General features: G+C 41.2%; 1 protein-coding gene across 5 annotated transcripts in view; it reads left to right on the top strand.

Moving 5' to 3' along the window:
* CDK8 (cyclin dependent kinase 8) overlaps window positions 1–16,642 on the top strand; it is a 71,393-nt gene extending 54,751 nt beyond the window's left edge. For 3 of the 5 annotated variants that reach the window (XM_043891848.1, XM_043891845.1, XM_043891849.1), the window contains 7 exons: window positions 5,869–6,012; window positions 8,483–8,552; window positions 9,412–9,484; window positions 12,052–12,149; window positions 12,820–12,898; window positions 13,016–13,174; window positions 15,359–16,642. In XM_043891848.1, the coding sequence (XP_043747783.1) occupies window positions 5,869–6,012; window positions 8,483–8,552; window positions 9,412–9,484; window positions 12,052–12,149; window positions 12,820–12,898; window positions 13,016–13,174; window positions 15,359–15,484 (749 nt within the window). In that variant the 3' untranslated portion in view covers window positions 15,485–16,642. The remainder of the gene's footprint in view (window positions 1–5,868; window positions 6,013–8,482; window positions 8,553–9,411; window positions 9,485–12,051; window positions 12,150–12,819; window positions 12,899–13,015; window positions 13,175–15,358) is intronic. The other 2 variants (XM_043891847.1, XM_043891846.1) reach the window with 2 other exon arrangements.
* The last annotated feature ends 5,741 nt before the right edge of the window (window positions 16,643–22,383 follow it).

The raw sequence follows: 22,383 nt of genomic DNA, 5'->3' as shown, positions 1-22,383 counted from the left end.
TTATACTTTGCTCTATTCTGGATTGATTTTCAGCTTGCTTTTTCCTTTTTGTGTTCATCTGGGTTGGATCTGTTTCTTTCTGGATTCATTATTTCATCCCTTACTTTGCTGCAGAATATTCTCAAGTAACCTGTCTTAGAGGTAAATTTTCTAGTTCTGTATTTCTGAAAAAAAGCATTTGTCATACTTTACAGTTTGGCAGGGACTAAAGTTACAGATTCAAAGTGATCTTCCCTTAGAGTTTGGTGAGGCTGCTCAACTGTGCTCTGGCATCAGTATTGCTAATGGAAGGTCTCATGTGGTGGTGGATTCTGTGGGGTTTTGTGTTTCCTGAAAACAGAGGATTTCTCATCCTTGTGTTTCACACTGATTTGCTGACCACCTACAGGCCCATTCAGTTCAAAGTTTATATCCCGTGTCGGTGGAAAATTCTCTTGAAGTAGACTTGATTTTCTCTTTTGTGTTTTACTTCTCTCTTTCCAAAGCTGAGTGTAGGCAAATGTCGGATTTCTTGGACTGGATCCTTTATACCACTTTTCTGCTCGTATTTTTCTACCTTTCTTGTTCTCTGTGTTTTCTTTGTAGTCACTCTCTTCATTGATTTGTCTTAGTCTCCCTTTCATGTGGTTAATATTCTTCAACGGTTAGTTGACCCTTGATAGCTCTTGCATTTAAGGCTCAGGTTGCAGAGCGCTGCCTGGGGACCTAGTGTGCGTGGATCAGAGAGCGCCGAGGCTGGTGGCTTTACTCAGAGTGATCCAGCCGAGAGCGGCCATTGGTGGGGAACCCTGAATGCCAGCATGTGCAAGTCTTTGCTCTGAGGACTTTCAGATTCTCTATAAGGGAAAAATCCTCCAACCTTCAGCCCAGTCTAGCCTGGTAGTCTCACTGCATTTGGGAAGTGGGGTGGGTGGTGGTCCACAGTTCCAAATACAGTCTTTGTATTTGATATTTCCAAGTACAGAATCTTCCCTGAGTTGTGCAGGACACATCTGCTTCCCATCCAACAATAATACTGTGGACTGGGGCCTTGTCTGAACTGTTTCCAGAAATGTTTTTATCTGTATGTCTGCTCAGTCAGGTCTGCACACGTGTCTTCATCCAGGTCTTAGTCACAATTCTCCCTCTTGAGGGAGAACTTCCTTGGTCACATCATCCGCCTTCCCCATCCTGGTAGCTGTATGCAATGTCTGAAATCCGCTAACTGGGTGGGCCGTGCCCAGCTGTCACTGCTGGAGGCCGTTGCCTGCATGGCCCCGGGTGAGAAGTGGCTCCTTGCCAAGGAATCCCTGATGGTCTCTTTGCACGCTCTGTGTTACTGGGCTTTGCTGTCACTTCAGTGTGTATTCAGAGGGGAAAGGAGCGGTGGTTGTGCTCTTTCCCTCATAGCAATCTTGAAGTCAATGTGTCTTTCTTCTTAAGACCTTTTATGTTCACTAATCTTTACATCTGCTTTGAGATCACATTTTACTGTATAGAAAAATAAAGATAGATTATTAGATATGGGACTTTTCTGTGCTATTATTGCAATCTTTCTACAAATCTAAAATTATTCCAAAATAAAATATTTTATGTTTTAAAAAAGTCGATTAGAAGGAAAAGGAAAGATTACTGAAGCTAGTCCTGTTTTTCAATGTATATTACTACCTAAAGCATACATTTAGTTATCTTTTTTACAAGTGTATTCTAAATGCTTAAGCATGTAAACTAATATCAAAATAGCTTTTTTTTTCCATCTAGAAAATGAATATTTAAAAACAGTGCTACTTTTGGTAAGACATATTTAAAGACTATACAAATAAGAAAGTAATTATCAACTTGTAGCTGCTATTAATGGAAAACTTGAGACTGATTTTTTTTTTTTTTGAGACTGAATTGATAGAAATTGAGGAAAAAATAAACTGTCACATAGGTTTGTGACTCTGGCTCATCATTTATCTTTTTCTATTTTCTTAAGAAGCCCATTTTTCATTGTGAACATTGAGATCTGAACAAGCTGTTGCCATCCAGAGCAGTTTAGTAGTTCTATGTCAGGGCTGTTCATCACAAAGCTGGGCTCACCAGCTATTAGATAGATTCCCTTGTTCAGATGGGTGCATAATTTGGGTAGTAAAAGGCCTTCCTCCTCATTAACATCAAAAGTTATTGGATAACTATTAAGCTTTTTAAAACTTAAGAGAAACCAAAATGAATGGAAATTATGTCATTTACTCTTAAGGGATCTCCATCCATTTGAGAAACAGAATGAATATGTGTGGAAAATATGTTGCCATCTTTGAACAGCGGAAGCTTAGCCCTCTGACTTGTTGCCTTAGCTCTGCCACTCTGGGGGTTGGGGGACGATGTGTCCTTCACAACCTCATTTTCTGAAGACAAGGATTTAGCCTAAATCACCTCTTAGGTCCCTTTAACTCTAAACATTCTGTGCCCTTGGATAGACTCCACTGCCTTCTGGGGTAGGAAGAGCACAGCGGACTAACGTGGGGGCAGGTAACTGAGACCAAGGTCCGTGCCTGTCCCCACGAGAGTGCCTGGCCTGGCCCAGAGTAGTTCTGGAGAATGCTTTCTTCCAGTGAGGTTTGACAGAAAACAATAAAATTCTGTAAAGCAATTATCCTTTAATAAAAAAACAAATAAATTTTAGTAATAATAAAAAAAAACTAAAGTGATAACTGCATTTAAAAAAAAACATTGGATCAAAAAAGTAATGATATAGGATCTTACAGATTGCTTTTTCATTTGAGAGAGAAAAATCATACATAAATCACTTTTATATACATTTTTAAGAATAAAATCCACAGTGAATCCACTGTGAATCTAGTGATCCACTAGAATCTACAAGTGAAAAATGAAACTTCTACCTTGCTTCCAGTCTCTCCTGCACCATTACATTCCTCCTGCTCCCCAGATGGGTAGCCTAGGGGTGCAGTGAGGTTCTCAGCTAGGCCTCCAGACCACTGTCAATGCACTTCCCTAGCACATGGACTTCCTGAAGCAGATAGAGGAACCTTTGTGGTTGAACTTACATATTACTAGCTGAATATGTTCATTTTAGTCACATCACTGAGAAGGCATAAACCTGCCAGTGGAGTTGGGTGGGTCGTGTTAAGACTAAGGTACTAACAGGCATCAGGAGAGCATGGGGGAAATGTGAGCACATGAGCCCACCTGTTCCCAGCCTTGCTGCACATAGGTCTTAGTGCTGTGATCATTCACTTCCTTGTAGGAGACTGCAAGCTGAGTCATTCAACCCGAGAGAAAATGATAGACTAGTCAACGGAGATAGGCTCATTACTCATGGGGACAAAGTTTAATTCAGTTTTGAGTGTTGAGGGTTTTGTTTGATTGACTTTGTGGAGAAGGGTGCAGGAGGGGAATCAGCTCTTTAATTAATTGTCACTAGGGCAGTCTTAAAAGTTTTTCTAAAGTATAAACTTGAGTGAAACGGGGAGAATGAGAATTTACTCTTGCATTAAGGTAGAGGCTTATAATTACTGATTAAAACAAATTTAATATATCCCCCCCTCCCCCCATTTGGGTCTGCGTAGCCTGCCAGTTGGTGTCTACTTTGCCTGGTTAGCTCCATAGCTACACATGAGCATTACAGAATTTGAGAAGTAGATGGGGTTTGTGTGTTTTTAATTTGAAAAGTTTTTCTAGAAGAAATTTGACAGGTGAGCAAGAAGGGACTTTCTTATGAATTCAGCACAATCTGAAAAAATAGGCAAGGTAGGAGAGACTTGTTGACAAAGATTCACAAATTTATCTGAAGTAACAGCCTGATCAGCGAAGTCAAATTCGTAATTATTGTTTGGGTCAGGATTTGAAGGAGGGAAGGATGGTGAAATTAATAACAGGTGAAAGATAATAGAAAAGACATGAAGAGAGAAGTTATATAGGGTAAAGTTAAGCAAGTTTCAGTATTTTTCCTACTTTCTTGACTTTTCTTTTAAAGCAATGTCGAGTGAGGGTAGTTAAACTATTTACTTACTATTCATCTTCCTTTGCATGTTTTATTTTCTTTGTTGGGGTTTTTCATTACCAGGCTGAGTTGGTAACAGTGTCTCTTGGGTGCCATGAGTAGGGTTTTAAAGATGCACACTGCCCCACAGGCCATCTCGGTGACCCCACTTAGTAGCTTGCCTACCTTCTTCCTTTGGATTGAGACGATCAAAGGTCACTTTTCTGTGGGGTTCCCACATAAAAAGAATAATCACAAAATAATTAACTTTCCCGTTTACTTTCTGACAAAGAAGATATCCTGGCTTATATTTCTTGAGGAGACTTTTTCATAAGGTGGTGTTGGCCTGATTTGGTTCTCTGATGGGGGAGAAAACTGATGAGCAGACAGTGTCATTTTTGAAATCACTTGCTTATAGTCTTGCTTGTAATCTTAAAGTAAATAGAGGTTTAACTAGTTATTTTGAAATACAAGTGTGGTAATTTTAGATGAAATATGTATATTCCAGTTTTAGATTTTAGAAATTCCCAGTTATTGATTAACATTTTTTTCCCTCACTTTCTATTTAAGTGACCATTATTAACAGGTCTGAATAATCAGCTTTAATAGTGGTTTTAACTGTCCTCCTATAGTTATTTAGGGCTTCCTTTGTGGTTCAGCTGGTAAAGAATCCGCCTGCAATGTGGGAGACCTGGGTTCAATCCCTGGGTTGGGAACATCCCCTGGAGAAGGGAAAGGCTATCCACTCCAGGATTCTGGCCTGGAGAAGTCCATGGACTGTAAAGTCCATGGAGTCACAAAGAGTCGGACACAGCTGAGCGACTTTCACTTCACATAGTTTTTATGTTTGCCACAGGTATTGGTTAGATCAGTGAGACACTGTTTACTGTCTGCTGTGTGCACGGCACTGTCCTGAGTGTAGGGAAGTTGCCATTGCTGGTTTAGGGATTTGTTAAGGGTAGAAATGGAGTATCTGCAGCTTCAGATTATAAATTGGCATATTTATCTTTCCTCTACTAATAGTCCTATTAGTAGGAATTTAATATGAATGAAAGTTAGCCTGTATCTTAAAGTAAGTGAAGGAAATTTGTTGTATACAGAGAAATCCCTTTGCCTGGCTTTTAAATAATTCTTATGAAGTTATAGCCTCTGCCTATTGAAATGTAGTATTTTGCCCCATATTTTCTTGTCTTTTAAACACTTAAACTTGCAAAGTCTGACACTGCTATAGCATGAAGAAACCCTTTGAACAGAAAGTCCTTCCAGGAGAAATGCTATTTTGTTAGAATATTTGAGGCCAGGCGTTGTCTTTTTCCTGTTGGAACAGCACCTTGCTAACTAGTTCTAACACAGGAGGATAATTATTAAACTTTATAAGCTAATAAGTCCATAAACTAGATAAAAAATAATATTTTTTACCTCAAAAAATGGTGCTGATTGTTTTCAGCAAGTATGCCCAATTTCCAAGGCTGTTTGGGTTTTCTGTTTGTTTTTTTTGTTTGTTTGTTTAGTTTTGTTTATTTATGGTTCCTATGCTCCGTGTGCAGCTTTGTATGTATTTCACAGATAAGGTAACGTTTGAAGCACTTAAAACTCACCAAAAATTTTAGGTAATAAGTTTGATTGAACCTGGACTGAAACCACTGGGTGGGATGGAGGTATAACAAGGAATGAAAAATGGGTGGATGGGGTGGGAATATATATTTACAAACAATATTTTTTATATTTATAATTGCTTAGGATTTAATATGACTTATTAGGGGAGAAAAAGAATGAAAAAACACTCCCTGCCAAGATAAAGATGCATTTTCTTTTGGAAAGAACCACTTTATTTTCCTCCTTTCTTTTTCTTTTTTCCTTTCTTGTTTTTTTTTTTTCCTTTCCTTTTTCTTTTTTTTGTTTTAAAGATATTTGGGCTATAGGGTGTATATTTGCAGAACTACTAACGTCAGAACCAATATTTCACTGTCGACAAGAGGACATCAAAACTAGTAATCCTTATCACCATGACCAGCTGGACAGAATATTCAATGTAATGGGATTTCCTGCAGGTACACATTATACTTTTGTTTTTATTTTTAAACCACTGTTGTTTGAACTTAGATGTCTACATTGAAAGAATATGTATTTTTAGCTGATGAAAGCTACTCTTACTCAATTCTCTATATTTATGACTTGCATTAATCCAAGACCCATAGAAATAGCAAAATTTGTAGAGTTCACATATTAGCATAAAAATATTTATGGGTTTCTTGAATTTGAGGAGTGTATTTTTGTTTCATTTCGGTTTTTGGTTTTGTTTTGTTTAATATTTAAAATGATAAAATATTTGCAATATCTGTGTTTAAAAAGTGCCTTTAGTTCTCACCATTGGCAACTGAATAGAACTCAGGAGCATGTCTTTTTGTCTGACAGCACTTAATAGCAATGTCATTGTTTGGTATTTGAATGAAGATTTTGAAGACTTTCTACTTGAAACACGTTGTATTGAATCATAGCATTTTTTGCTCTTTAACCCTTGTCAGTAAGAACATTCTTTCCAGTTAGAACAGGCAGGATGTGAGTGAAGGCCCAGCCCTGCACAGCGAGCGGGCCTGCTCTGACTGCCACTGGGAGGCAGTTGTTGGGGCGTCTCGTCACGTGCTTTAGAGCTCCAGCCCCAGCCCAGTCCTTGTGCCACAGAACAGAAGTCCATCACTCTCCTTTTGAAATGCCTGCATAGTTTTGGCTAGTCAAGTACTTATTGTTGAAATAATAATAAGTTTATTATTAATAAATATATTAATTTAAATATCAATAACTTATTATTGAAATAACAGTGAGAAACAATAAGCTGTTTCTTATTAGGAATTTTTCTCAGGTCAGTGGCTCAAAACTAATACAGAAATATCTGGGAATTATAATTCCACATTCCCTTTAATTATCAGTAAGTGTAAAGTACCCACCTTTGTCCAAAATTGACCAACATTTCTACAAAGATTGCTATGTTGAGATGGGAGTTTCATTTATTCACTAGATATTTATTGAGCACCTGCCATGTTTCAGGCACTGTGTTAAGTGTAAAATATTGTTGATATAACAGACGTGATTCTTGCCCTCTCGGAGTTGACATTGAGCTGCTCTAAGTAGAATGTTGAAAGAATAGGAGTGGTTTGAGTAGATGGAGAAGAATGGCCTATTCTTCCCACTTCTGAATGCACTCATCATTTCAGGGGTCCCCTGGGGAAGGAGCCTGACTTACAGGGGCTTGGAGGAGGGGCGGCCTCCACAGGAGATGGTTCTGAAATGGTTCTTAGGGTGTGGTTCCACAGTTGGGATCCGCTTATAGGGAATCTGAGAACCAGGCAATAAAATTTAGATTTGATGTGCTAAAGAAGGAAAATCTATGATAAGTTTTTGAGCACTAGTGCTGTGGTTTGTGTTCTATTTTAGAAAGGTTTTTACGGAGGGGTATGTAAAAATTTAAGAGGGGTAACTGAAGTCAGGAAACCAGCTCTTATCTGCAGCAGTACTCCATGTGTAAAGTGTTTTGGATGGAGAAGAAAGGATAATGGCATAATTTTTTAGAGTAAGCCTGTAATTGGAAGAAAAAAATAAAGGATTATCTCAGGATTTCTACTTGAGAAATTGACAGAAATAAAGAAATTGGAACAAGAAAGTAGTCAAGGAGAAAATTCCATTTAGAAGTATATATTTAGTTTACAATATGTGGTATCTGGAGGCTAGATAGCAGATATTTTTATAAGCCACTTGAGAGAGAAGCTAACCTCTGGAGGTCATTTAAAAGCTGAGGTGCTGTGAAGCTACCTAGTAGAATGTGGGCACCTGTGGACTCTTAGTGACGCCCCCTAATGGGGACAGCAGGCTTCTCAAACTGCGTGTGGTGGTTGAATAATTCTAATGCCAGCAAAAGTGACCAAGACGTTTCCACCTGATGGGTCCGGTAGCTGAGGTTGCTTTTGTTAGTATTATTGAAACTAGCCCAGGTACTAGCTGACTTGTTTACATGCTCGTACATCCTACTCTGTGTTTCAGACAGCTGTAACTGCTTACCACATAAGGCAGTGTTATTTAATAAGGGGAGTGTAAGGAGGGCCATATAAAAAGGACAGCTTACAGCTGCTGAGGGGGAAGATAGTGCATTTATTGTTGAAAAGATCAGTTGCTGGATTAACCAAGACATGGTGGGACGAAAGTGGTTTTACAGATAAAAATATAACTATTTAATAATGGAAATATTTGTTTATAACTTGTTGGTATCTTAGTATAGAAACTGAGATAACTTATAGTAAAACATAGAGAAAATAGACATTTTAAAAGTTTAAAAAAAACGAGAGAACACAACGTATGGAGAATGCATTTACAGTTAAAGATGTTTACTGCAGCTCACCATTCATTCGAAGTCTGTGCTTTCAGGGAGGTTAAAATGTAGGACATGTAATGAGAAGTGAAGTCACCTTTATTAAAGTTCCTGATAATAGGAACGTAGACAATATAAAATTGTATCAATGTGTTTCACAGATAAAGATTGGGAAGACATAAAAAAGATGCCTGAACATTCAACATTAATGAAAGATTTCAGAAGAAATACGTAAGTTGGCAAGAAAATAGACTGTTGGTTTTTGCTTTTCTAGAATACTCAGGATAAGATTGAATACTCAGAAAAAAAAAAAAAAAAAAAAGATTGAATACTCAGCATGACAGACTACTCTGTTAAATTTTTTAACAGACTAGAAGACTAGTCTGTTAAATTTTACTTATTTACCGTAATAAATGTTTTTGCATTGTGGTAGTCTTCATTTCTTAAGATGCTTGAATGGTGATACAAGAAGGTAAATATCTAATAGCAGCAACTGATTTGGATATGAAGAAAGAAGTCAGTTCATTTCTTTCCATATTTATTACTTTCGGGAAGCTCTGCATCTGTGAAAGGTATCACAACTGAAGCAGTAAGAGACTCAAACAAACCAACCTTTGCTGGTAGCCACCTGCCTGCTCCTCCTGGCTTGGGTTGTAAATTTAAGCAATTTTTTTAATAGAGAAGAAGGAATGGCTCATCTGTTTTCACAGCAGGAACAGGGAATTGGGACATGCAGTTTATAGACCTATATGACATATGACTGTTTTAAAAATTTGTATTAAGCTTACTAGTAAGGCTGAGTTCAACTCTTGACCCATATGTTATTTAAGATCATTGTTGCGATAGCATTCATGTGAACAAAAGCTAAGCAGTCTGAATGTTATTCATGAAATGTTCTTGCATTTAATCAGTGGTATCCACTTAAAAGTGACTCGTGGGAGTCCTGAATGAAGTGTAAAATTGATTTAATACCATTTTCAGTGTATGTTCTGTGTTGGTTATGATTAAAATAATTCTGTTCAGAAAATTTTACCCAATGTGGAATTAATCTCAAATCTAATATAGATATTTCATAGTGTTTCTCTTTCAGGTATACCAACTGCAGCCTTATCAAGTATATGGAAAAACATAAAGTTAAACCAGATAGTAAAGCATTCCACTTGGTAAGTTTTAGAGAACAGTACTAATGAACTATATTTTTCCCACCTGTTTAACCCAACCTGACCTTTTTGACTCAATTTCTGTGGTTACTCAGTATTCTTAGAGTTCTTTAATAGTAATACTAATGGAGAGTTCTTGTTGGTGTGTACTAGTAATGATATCAAAACCCAGGTTTTTCCAAAGCCAGGTTTGACAGCCTTAATGTTTGATTACATTTAATTTTCTAAAGACAGTCATTGAACCAAGTCTGTCACTTTTTTTTAATTCTGTTTATTGGTTTTCACCAGTTATTTTAAAATTTCAAAGAATCAAAATGAAAACAGTCTTACTGTTCAGAAATAAGGTTTAGAGATTATTTTTTAATTTCAGTCCTTTGAAAGGTTGTTTACAGAATTTTAATTCCCAAGGTGCCGCTTATAAACTTAGCTGTTAAAGGTCCATCAGGGATGCTGTGCGTAGTGTGCTTCTTCTGGAAGAGTATGAGAGACGCAGTGTGTAGATACTGCACAGTGGGAAGATGATTTGACCTAGGGTCCAACTGTGCACTATCAAGGTGACTTGTGACACTATAGTCAACTGTTGTCAAATTTGTTTACAATGAAATCTCCACTTTTATATTATAACAATTAAAAATGTTTTTCAGTTTTATGTTTTTCAAAAGAAAGTAATATAAAGGAGGATTGGGGGAAGCATGTTGTATTTTGCTTGGCTTAAAATTCTTTTAAATCCTTTTTTCCCAGTATTTTTTAAGTAAGTTCATTAAACGGGAATTTTTCTACTTTGAAAGGATTAAAATTTCCTTTAGTACCAGGCCACTTGGCAAATATTTCTTCCATTTCTGCTTTTTCTTCTTCTACTCTTCTGCTCCTGCAGTAATGTTTTACCATGTCCTGTATCATACATTTCATGTCTAATCAGCAACTTAAAAGACTGTGCTCAACTGACCATATTACCACACAGTTGTATTATTATCCAAATCATGGCTTCCTGTAATATACTTAAGATAGTACCCAAATTGGAAGGTAAGTTAGACCCTTCAAAGTTACGGCCTTATTTATTCTAACAAAATGCTGGGGACAGTGGTAGAGCAGGAGTCCCGCCATAGGGGGATTGCCTTACCCCCCGCCCTGCTCACTGCTGCTCAGGCTGGTCTGAGGTCTCTCACCACCCCCACCACTGACACTCCAGAGACCAACTTTCTTTTCCACTCACCTGCTTGTTTTTACTAGGGTAACTGTCTTGCGTAGTCCCATCCGAAAGCTCTAATGTAATTTCGTTAAACCTGTTGATGAGTGTTTTAAGTGGCAAATCCATGCTTTTCCTTTCAGTCTCAAAATAGAATTGTGCTTCTACTGAAATATCAGCTCATTGAAATTAAACTCTCACCATCTCAGCATTTCATCTGCATTTAAACATATCTTCTGTCCTTTTGTTCTTGATTGTATCATCTCCCACCGTCGCCACATGTTCCATGGTTTTCAGAGCGTGTCCTAGTCCAGCAGCACCAGAGTCATCTGGGGCTGTTAGGAAGTGCTCCCAGGCTGATGCTGGAGTGCTCTGAAGCCTGGAAATCATGGCGTTAGGTCAGAGATATAAGCCAAGAGACCATCATTTAGATACTATCTTAAATAACATGTTACCTCAAATGTTCTACTTCATAGAGCCTTCAGTAAATTATATTTCAACCAGAAGATACTGAATTTTCACACATTAGTGTGACATTTCTGTAAGTAATATTAGTTATGATGATGATGATAGTAATGGCTAAGACTTATATAGTGCTTTCTTTGTGCCCAACACCATTATAATTGCTTTCTACATATTAACTCCTTTAATTCTGAAAATAAACTTAACGATAAAAGGTACTGTTTTTAACCCCTGTTTGACAAGCAGGGTTACAAAGTGGTTAAGTAACTTGTTTCAAAGTCACTCAGCTAATAAATGTAAAGTCAGGATTTGAAGCCATGCAGTCTCCTTGGCGTCTCCACTCATAAGCACGCCCGTGTACTCTGGTTCTGTGCCAGGCCCCACATCTGTCTGTAGCCTGGTGCGCACTGTCAGGAGAGCGCTGTCCAGCAGGGCAGTCCTGAGCCATGCGCGGCTGCCATGCTCTAGAAATGGACCTGATATGACTGAGAAATTGACTTTTAAAGTTTAATTTAGTTTCGATTCATTTGGATTTAAATCTAAATAGCCACATGTGGCTAGTATATTTATATTATAAGTTTTCCCTTTAATAGAAAAATAATAACTCAAAGAATTTTAGTCCTGTTCTAAATTGGATATAGCAATTTACATAATGTAGGGAAAAGATCGTTGGTTTAGAGTAAGAAGACATGAGTTTACTTCCTACAGGAGAACCAACTGAGATAATGAATATTAGAATGACTAAAATGTGAATTATTACATTACGTGGAATAATTGGGGAACTTGGAGGGGGGAGTTAATTTGGGGTAATAAATGCTCTCCCTAGAGGTATTATTAATTTAAAAAAATGCCTCCCACAAATGTGCCACAGGTATGACTATGAGAAGTAAAAGAGTGATATGTTTATGATTTGTGGTTTCAGCTTCAGAAGTTGCTTACCATGGACCCAATAAAGCGAATTACCTCAGAGCAGGCTATGCAGGACCCCTATTTCCTAGAAGACCCGCTTCCTACATCAGAGTAAGTGATCAGTTTGTTCACTCACCAGCCCCATAGACGGTTTTGGTGCCTGCTTTCCTCTAGTTGTCAGCTCCAAGTCACCATCGCTCTTGTATGGGGACCCAGAGGAATCCTTATGAGAGGCGGAAAGTGAGCTCTGATGACTGAAGTGTCCTCGGGTTTTACAGCTGGCGCAGTGCTGGCATCATTTGCCTCTGTCATTTGATTAGTGATGGGTTGGTTCCACACACTGTCTGCCTCACTGCTTGCAGTTACAGTTGCAGACTCCATCCCCAAGTACATTTGTGTTTCCATTCTTTCTTTTCTTTTAAATGTAGCATGGAGAGTAAAAGAGAAAGTTTTGTTTGACTAATCACATTCCTGCCAGAATCTGTCTCTTGTTTGTGATGATAAAAAATGACCACTGGGATCAAAGAAGAAAGCAGAGTCCTATCGGAGTAGTATTGATTATTTATACAGTGAGCAGCCCTCCCGTGGCCTGCTGTCACGGCAGTGGTTAGAAGAAGGGACATGCTGTGTCACAGTTGCATGGAAGATGCTTATTACATCACAGATAGAGGGATAGAGTCCAGACTAAAAGATGAAAGCAAGAAACCACTTACATACAGCATTTGAAATACTGGTTAGTATACCGGAAATCCTTTTTCTTTTTCTTTTTTCTTATGATCAGTGTTTTTGCCGGTTGTCAGATCCCTTACCCAAAACGAGAATTTTTAACAGAAGAAGAACCTGATGACAAAGGAGACAAAGTAAGTATTAAAGTATAGTTGGCATCTGGCTTTGTTCGGTGCCCCCATGACTTCTGGCATGGACATCTTTGGTTCTCCCTCTGAGTTGAGCTGTGTCTCTCTGTTTAACCAATTGAGAAGAACCAGCAGCAGCAGCCGGGCAATAACCACACGAATGGGACCGGCCACCCAGGGAACCAAGACAGCAGTCACACCCAGGGACCCCCGTTGAAGAAAGTGAGAGTCGTCCCTCCTACCACTACCTCAGGTGGACTGATCATGACCTCAGACTATCAGGTACTCAGGCTGTCTCGCAGTGATCTGCGTGTCAGTACTGTCTGTCGGCTTGTAAGCACTGGGAAATGCGACGTAGCTAAGAAAAGACCCACCCGTGTGTGCCAACACATTGACAGGAAGAGCTGTGGGCGTGGAAGGTGCCCGGTGGTACAGTAGAGGGGGCTTAGCCAGACTTGGGGTGATTGGACCTCAATTGTGCCGTTGGTTGGCTCTTTGACCCTGGACACGGCTTTAGTTTCTCGTCTGTATCATGAGCCGGGCGCACCTATCCTGCCGCTGCTGCGGGGGCGGCTGTGGTGACCCTCAGCATCTGGTTCATGGGGGTGCTCAGGAAGTGGTGGGTCTCATTTCTGCAACCCCATCCAGCCTCAGGGGGGTGGTTCAGATCTTCTCGGTGTCTTCATTTGTCGGGTGTGGGTGGTGGTTAGTGTGAGGCTGTAGTCAGGATGAGATGAGACAGTGTGAGCTAATGGTAGTGGCCGGCCGGACCAACAGTCGTTTGATAGATGACACCAGTCACTGTGTTCATTATTATTATCATCCTTAAAACTCTTAGTAGTGTTCACAGTGCGCAGTGAGTACTTGCTAAGTGTCGGTGGTGGTGCTGAGGAGGTGACGCGGTCATAGGAAGGGCTTGTCGAGACAGGTGTGCAGCTTTTCTGTCCGTGTGGGACAGACCTTCCTTCCTCCAAGCAGTATGGTAGCTGTGAGGTAAGCGTTACTGGCAGGAAACTGGGGCTCGTGGAGGTTGAGCCCGTTCCCTCGCTTACCCCTTGGGCCGGGGTGCACTCAGGACGCAGACTCAGACCTGCTAGGCGGTTCTCTGCGTCCTCTGCAGTGACAACAGCAGACAGACCCATTTTTGAAAACTGTATTCCTTGTTCTGATCCTGTTCCCATCTGGTCTGGATTCAGGGTGGAAGTGTACTGAAAACTTGACCCATGAGAATTATTTACCTACTGAAAGAGAGAGATTGTAATAAATGGATAAGGCTCCCAGAGCCTGCGGCTACACGTCAGGAATTAGATCGGAGCTCTTCACGTGGTTCATGGGGGGTGCAGCCTAGCAAGCCCTGGGGATCCCTGTTTGCTGAGCGGTGACTTTCCTGCAGTGAGCTCAGTGAGCAGGGGTCTCCAAGGCAGGCATCTTGTGAGCTCATGGTTGCTGCTCCCCTCCCCACCTGGGAGACGAGCGCATCTCCGGCACACGGGTGTGTTTGCACACAAGGTGTGCATCCTGAGTAGGAAGCGGGGGGTGGGGGGGGTCTCTAACCTTTGCCACTGAAACCAAGGAAATGCTCCTGTGTGTCTGTCTGTTGACATAATTGTGGTGGTTTTTATGAGTGATTTCAAAACTAGTATTTCTGACTAGTTTTACCTGTCCACTCTCTTTAAAATGTTATTTTTGCTAGGGTTGGCAGAATTTCGAGTTATGTGATTTATTAGATATCTCTGAAAGAGCAAAGTATTAAATTATAGTTAATCTTCCATAGTGTGTGTTTTGGGGAGCCAATAGCATGAGAGAGACGTGCAGGGCTGAGAATATACCTATTGGAACTAGAGGTGTTTGAACTCTGCCTCTTCTGCTGCCTCTAGAATTGAGAATACCACTCTTCCTGTATTTCAGTAACTGTAGCTTTGCCTTCGTATATTGCTTGTAGCTGAAAAACAAGGTTCACTAATTTATAGGGCATAAAGATATCTAATGCTGAAGAAGTAATTCTCTAGTTTCCTTTCTTGTCATGTTCATTTTTTATTCTTCAGTCATGCATGGGTGTTGAGAGTTTTCTATTGAAAACACAAGTATGTAGATTAGCTTTGAATTTCTTCTATGTATACATCATTGAGTTCAAGAGTAAGTGTCCCAGACAAATTATTTATCAGGTAGATACGCGAGAGCATGAAAGGGCGTTCCTGTTAATAGAATGAACCACGCAGCACAGGAGTAAGACTCACTTTAGTGTTATTTATCAGCAGTACTTCTGACCTTCATAAAGAAAGGCTAACCCTAAAAGATTTTAAGGGTTTTGTTGTTTTAATTCTAAAGCCAGTACCTAGCACAGGACCTTTAAAGTTCTTACTGCCATAAAATAAGTGACATTTCAAACACACAGAAGCCTTGCTGGCCTGGGATGCAGCCAGCCCACAGCAACACCGAGTCATGTCTCCTCTTCTGCTTTTCCAGCGTTCCAATCCGCATGCTGCCTACCCCAACCCCGGACCAAGCACATCACAGCCGCAGAGCAGCATGGGGTACTCAACTACCTCCCAGCAGCCTCCACAGTACTCCCACCAGACACATCGGTACTGAGCTGCGTCGGACACTGCCCATGCACTGCCGCTGTGCCGCAGGCCGCCTGCCGCTCTCAGCGGGAGCCTGGGATGGGCGATGAGAATGTACTGTGCAGCCACGTAGTCAGATGTCCGGTAGCCGAGTTCCACCGCTTTTCACAGATTGGGGTAGTGGCTTCCACGTTGTTGCTGTCTGGAGTTAGGCTTGAGAAGAAAGTGCTAGCACAGTTTGTGTTGTGGGTTTGCTACTTCCATAGTTTACTTGACATGGTTCAGACTGACCAATGCATTTTTTTCAGTGACAGTCTGTAGCAGTTGAAGCTGTGAAACGTGCTAGGGGCAAGCATTTGTCGTCGTATGTGGTGAATTCTTCCAGTGTAACAACATTATCTGACCAATAGTACACACACACACACAGAAGTTTAACTGGTACTTGAAACACGCAGTATACATTAACTCAACGAAGTAACCAAGACTCAACGTGAGATTATTTCGGTACACCTTTCATTTCAATGTCTTATCAGTGGGTTGATTATTTTCTACATTAATCAGTGTTCTTTGACCAAGAATATTGCTTGGATTGTTTTGGAAAGTACAAGAAGCCACATAGTTTTTCCAGGAAGGTTTCAAAAAGTCCCAAAGATTAATTTCCAACTTCTGAGTTTGTTTTTATTTTCAATCTATGACTTGACTGGTATTAAAGCTGCTATTGATAGTAATTAAATATGTTGTCATTGATATAAACCTGTTTGGTTCAGCAAACAAACTAAAATGATTGTCATAGACAGTGTTTTATTTTTCCTGTTGGTGTTGCTGATTTGTGAGCATGCTTTAAGATGAAAAAAGCATGAATGATAACTTCCTTAAAAAGGTGCGGCATCCGATTCAGATATTTTGTCCTGATTTTAAAGCTGGTTGGTGTAGTGCTACTAAAATTTTGTTCAGTTCATTTACTTTTTTTAAAACTTGTTCGCACGTTGTTTAGGGTGCCCTTACTTCAGCAAAGGAGAAGGAGTAGGAGAGCCTTAGAATTTTTGAGGAAAAAAGAAAACCTATAACATACAATGTACTGTATCAAACTATTTTACATGAATGACACAAGTATTCTGAATTTAAAAAATTGAACATTGTTAAAAACAAGGTGTTATGTAATAAATTTATTTTTCATAAATCAAAATATGGAGTCAGCTGTATTTTTATGTACACACAGGTGTTTTATTTTAAAAATGTACCCTAACAAGTGGCCTCTGAGGAAACCTTTTCAGGTGTTTTCATTGATAGTATCTGTATCTTCTGCCTCCACAATGAAGTGGTGGCCTAAGGTTTAGATACAAATTCATTTCTCTGTTACACTTAGTGCAATAATATAAGATGAGAAAGACACTTTTCTAACTGAAAGACATTATCATGAGCCTTCCCTTTCTAGAATAATGCCAAAATCTGTGTTATGCTGAGCCCATTTTGTTTTATCCCAAATAATTATTTGAGAGGGAGTACCTCCTTCACAAAATACAGAAGATTAAAAAACTAACATATTCTTTTCTTTAAAACTCAATGCATTGAAATACATTCTAGAACATTTTAAGAACTGAGGGATCCTGAGTGGCCTTGACCCTCACGGGAAGGATAATTTTTGGAAGCTGAGTTTGTGTTTCCGTGTTAGTTCTTCACTCACACAAGGGACAGATCTGAGAGCAGGGCCCCCACCTCTGGGTCAGCTCCATAGACCTTTTACCAGAATTTCCCTTCCTCTCTGATTGTCTTCTGTTTTTTTCTCCCTGCCCTCAGTGCCATGCTTTTCAAACTCATGCACGCGAGAATCGTCTAGAGCTTTCTGTCTTAGGGCTGGTACCTGAGGTTGATTGGGTAGGCTTGGGTGGAACATGGAGTCTTTGATTTTAACCGGGTCCGCGGTTGGCTCTGATGCCCTTGTTGAGGGTTGCCCAGGAAGAAGAATGCCCCCAGACTGCTGTAAAGCCTGAGCGAATGTAGCGGCTCAGTGACTCGGAGAGAAGGCTGCACCACTGTCTTTTCCTCCTGCATGAACTTCAAAAAGCCAAACCCACGGCAACAAGTTCCTTTCTGGGTGCTGGAAACTCCGTGGACACGGGTCTCGGATGCCTTTATTCCTTTATCAGCCTCGGTTCTCCGGGTGGTGCTGCCCAGGCTTGCCGGTGTCCTCCCCAGGCTGCAGGTTTTTGTACTTGGTTGCGTCTGTGACAGGTGACACACATGCCCGTCGCAGTTCTCTGGCTGGCCCCCTGGCCCCATGTCTCTGTACAGCACCTCTGACACATAGCTGTTTTCTGTCCCTTCCCCCTCCATCCCAGGCCTCCCCTCTTCACACTTGCTCCCTGGCTGCGATGCCCAGATTTCCACCCTGGACCTCACTGGCACATCTGAGCTGTTACTAGGTTCCCTCTGGACTGAGCACATCCAAGTGCAGACTCCCACCTCCACTGACCCGCCTGTACCTCCGCCTGACCGGGATCCTCCCGCCCAGTTGTCTGGGCCACACGGCAGCCTTGGCACATCTTCATACACACGCGCACCCGCTTCTTAGCCCTGTCCACCCCACATGCGACTTTTCCTGCAGGGACTCCCAGCCAACACCTCCTCCCCTTCCCTGCACCCCCAGTCTTCTCTGCTCACCCCCTCCAGACGGCCAGACCCCTAACTGTCCCCACCAGGCCCCGCACGTCCTCCCGCGTGTCCCCTGCCCCATCACCCACCTCCTCCAGCTCCAGTGTGATCCTCCAGCTCCAGTGTGGTCCAGGTCCAGCTGTCCCTGGAGCCTGCCTCACGGGTGTCGTCTCGAGACTTTGACACTTTCTGTTCCACTGCATCTGTCTTCCCCCAGCTTTTTGGCTTTCTCCCTCACCTCTCTGAGGTCAGCTCGAATTGTACCTTATCAGAGGCTCCCCTCTCCCCCCACCGCCCACTTGCTCTCTGTATAAAACAGCCTGTCCCTGCCTTCCCCACCAGCCAGCATCCCGACCCCTTGGCGTGGCTTTGTTTTCCTGCATCACACTTACCATCACCAACACATACTTGTGTCGTGCTTATTCTACTCCTCAAACATAAACTCTACAAAGACAGCTTTTGTTTTTCAATAGAAGTATAATGAACACACACACTGTGTAAAATTGAAGTGTACAGTCTTTTGATTGGATGCCCATGAGCCCGCCTGTATGACATACTGGAAGAGGCAGAAGCACGAGGTCAGAAAACAAAACCGTGGTTGCCAGGGGCAAGAGAGAAAGGGGTTTGTTTTGGGGGGTTTTTTTCTTCCAACTTTTGGCTGCCACCTGTGGGATCTCAGTTCCCCAACCAGGGATTGAACCCACGGTCCCTGCCTTGGAAGCGCAAGTCTTAACCCCTGGACCACCAGGCGAGATCGGGGTTGACCACAAAAGGACATGTGGGGGTTGCTTTGGGTGATGAAACTCTTCTGTGTCCTGATTTCTGCAGCACAAGTGAACGTGAAAACCTGCAGAACTGAGCAGGTGAATCTTAGTAGTTATAAATTTTTCCTTAAAAAAAAAATAAATAGAAGGGAAAAAAAAAAAAAAGACCAACAAATCTAGTGTTGGCAAGGATAAGAAACAACTGGAATTCTCATACATTACTGGTGGGAATATAAACTAGAACAGTCACTTTGGAAAACAATTCGATGGTTCCTTATAAAGTTAATCGTATACTTACCATATGATCTTGGAGTTGCACTTTAGTTATTTAACCAACAGAAATCAAAGCATGTCCACACAGTAGCCTGTAGATACATGTTCAAAACACCTTTATATTATAGCCCACAAATGGATGTCTGTTTATAGAGGAATAGATAAATAAATGGGGGAAAAGTGTAAACAGTGACAAATTTTATTTTCTTGGGCTCCAAAATCACTGCAGACAGTGACTGCAGCCATGAAATTAAAAGACACTTCCTCCTTGGAAGGAAAACTATGAATGACCTAGACAGTGTTTTCAGAAACAAAGAGATCACTTTGCTGGCAAAGATCCACAATGAAAGCTGTGGTTTTGCCAGTAGTTGTGTACGGATGTGAGTGGTGGACCATAAAGAAGGCTGAGTACAGAAGAATTGATGCTTTTGAATTGTAGTGCTGGAGAACCCTTGAGAGTCCCTTGGACACCAAGGAGAAAAAAACAGCCAATCCTAAAGAAAATCAACCCTGAATATTCATTGGAAGGACTGATGCTGAAGCTCTAATACTTTGGCCACCTCATGCAAAGAACTGACTCATTGGAAAAGACCCTGATGCTGGGAAAGATTGAAGGCAAGAGAACAGGATGACAGAGGATAAAATGGTTAGGTAACATCACCAACTCAATAGACATGAATTTGAGTAAACTCCAGGAGATAGTGAAGGATGGGAAGCCTGGTGTGCTGCAGTCCATGAGGTCACAAAGAGTCAGACACGACTTAGTGACTAAACAAGCAAAACAAGATAAATTCAGTGAAGTAAAATATTCAGCAATAAAAGTGAGCATTTGGTAGAATCTTGATTGTATGGTGATTCTGTGTACACATTATACATTTTTCAAAACGCATCAAAATACAGTTTAAATTGGTGATTTGTATATCAATTGCACCTTAAACTTGACTTAAAACCCAGTATTTGTAAACCTTTTAACACATACCAAATTTATAAGCATACATTAAATGTTAATTATTATTAGTGTCCTCTCCATATGGAAATAAGATTTTTTTCTTAAGACATAATATGACCTAGTTCTCACAGGTAAGTTAAACTTGAAGTCCTTTCATGACCAGTCATTTCCTCACCTCATGAAGCAGAGTAGAGTGTTTAAATGAGCAGACGTGGCATTAGTGCATCAACGATTCCAGGGCCAAAATTATATAAAGATCCCCCTGAATTCAATTTTCATTATGAAAGTTTTCTTTTTTAAGTCTGCAAAGACTAGGGCTCCAACTTTTCTGAAATATTACTGAACAGGACTTCCCTGGAGGTCCAGTGGTTAAGACTCTACACTTGCAATGCAGGGGCGCAGGTTCCATCCCTGGTCAGGGAACCAAGATCCCACATGCCGCACAGCGCGGCCAAAACGCTAAAAAATGTTACTGAACAGTTAATAGTCTTCCTCTCATGTGGGGAGAGCTGTGTGCTTTCTCATAACCCAGATGTTCTTCGAGGGATCAGAAGTACGGAACTCATTAGACATTTACTGAACATTTGGTAGCCTGGGAGGACTTGGAGCCAAACGAATGAAACAGGCCATGGTTGCCATTGTCAAATCCTCAGGGAACTTACCTTAGTCGAGGAGTCAGAATACACAGCAGCGGGAGCCATTAGTGGCTGCATGGAGGGTCGAGAACTGGAACTGTCTTAAGGAGAGGAAGCAGCATGTGGGTGGGGTGTCCTGGGGGGCGAGGGTTGGTGTGACGCAGCAGAACACAGGGCTTGCAGTCAGAAGACCTAGGTCTTGGCTCTGCTGGTTCCTTCATGTCAGCTTTGGTCGTCATTCAGCTTTCCCGAGCCCCTGTCAGTAATAAGAATTGTAATAGTAACAGCGATGCTTTCACTGTCATAGAAATGCTGGAAGGCAGCGTGTAAAGCAAACTATATCACTCTTCAAAGTGGCACGATTATTATCTCAGCTGGACCCTAAAGTAACACTGAACACCCACCGTGTACCAGGTGCTACGTGAAGCCTGTTACACACTTACAAAAGTTTTGTGAGTTAAGGATCCTTTTCCCCATTTTACAAACGGGAAAAATGAAGTTTGGAGAGACCATGCCCTGCTCATAGTCAACTGTGTGACAAAGTCAGATTTGCTTTATCTCAGCTTCCAGTCCTCAGAGAAAGGAATGAGCCCAGGATGGTCGTGGCTGATGAAGTGTCTACTCCGTCCAGAGCATACAACATGTCCTGTGGCATGGAACCAGAGATGAAATTAATGAACTTTCTCCAATAAAGTCATTTCTTGGTGTGCTTTCCCATTTAAATTACAAAGTACAGAAAGAATTTGTATTTTACTAGTTACTGATGTCTGTTGAAAGCATACTCAACAATATAATGGATTTTAAAAACTGATGCAGGTTTAATTAATAGGCCCTAAAATCAGCTTGATTAATAAGCGGTAATTGCTTTTCCAGTTGAGTGTCTCCATTGGCAGAAAGAGAGCTCTACATAGGCAAAAACAGACAAGTACAGTTTGTCTCTGAAGCAGTCAGAAGCTCTCACTATACCAAGTTATACTGGACGCCCTGTGCCCCTGTGGGCTGCTGCTTCCTCCGGCCACTGGGACAGTGGGCTGCAGCCATGTTTTGGACAGGTGCTCTGTTGGGACCCCCTCCAGACTCAGGATGGGAGGGGCAGCTGGCGCTTATAGGGTTTGTTGTTTATTCACTCAGTTGTGTCTGACTCTGCGACCCCCATGGACTACAACATACCAGGCTTCCCTGTCCTTTACTGTCTCCCGGAGTTTGCTCAAACTCATGTCCATTGAGTTGGTGATGCCATCCAACCATTTCATCCTCTGCTGTCCCCTTCTCTTCCTGCCCTCAATCTTCCCCAGCATCAGGGTCTTTTCCAATGAATCGGCTCCTCACATCAGGTGGCCAGAATATCAGGGCTTCAGCTTTCTAGTGTGCTATACTTCCACTTTCATTTTCTTTTGTTGTCTTTGCTTTCGGTGGGTGTCAAATCCAAAAAATGATCACCAGGATCACTTGTTTGTGTCTGGTGAACAGTAGGGATCCAGTTTCATTCTTTTGCATGTGGCTGTCCAGCTTTCCTGACCCCATTTGTTGAAGAGACAGTCCTTCCCGCGTTCATTCTATATTCTGGTCTCCTACGTGGTAGATCGGTTGATGGTGCACGGGTTTATTTCTGGGCTCTATTACATTGATCTCTATGTCTGTTTTCATGACGGCA

Source organism: Cervus elaphus, chromosome 30, assembly GCF_910594005.1.
Source record: "Cervus elaphus chromosome 30, mCerEla1.1, whole genome shotgun sequence".
Lineage (NCBI taxonomy): Eukaryota > Metazoa > Chordata > Mammalia > Artiodactyla > Cervidae > Cervus > Cervus elaphus.
This window is presented reverse-complemented; position numbering and strand designations above follow the sequence as displayed.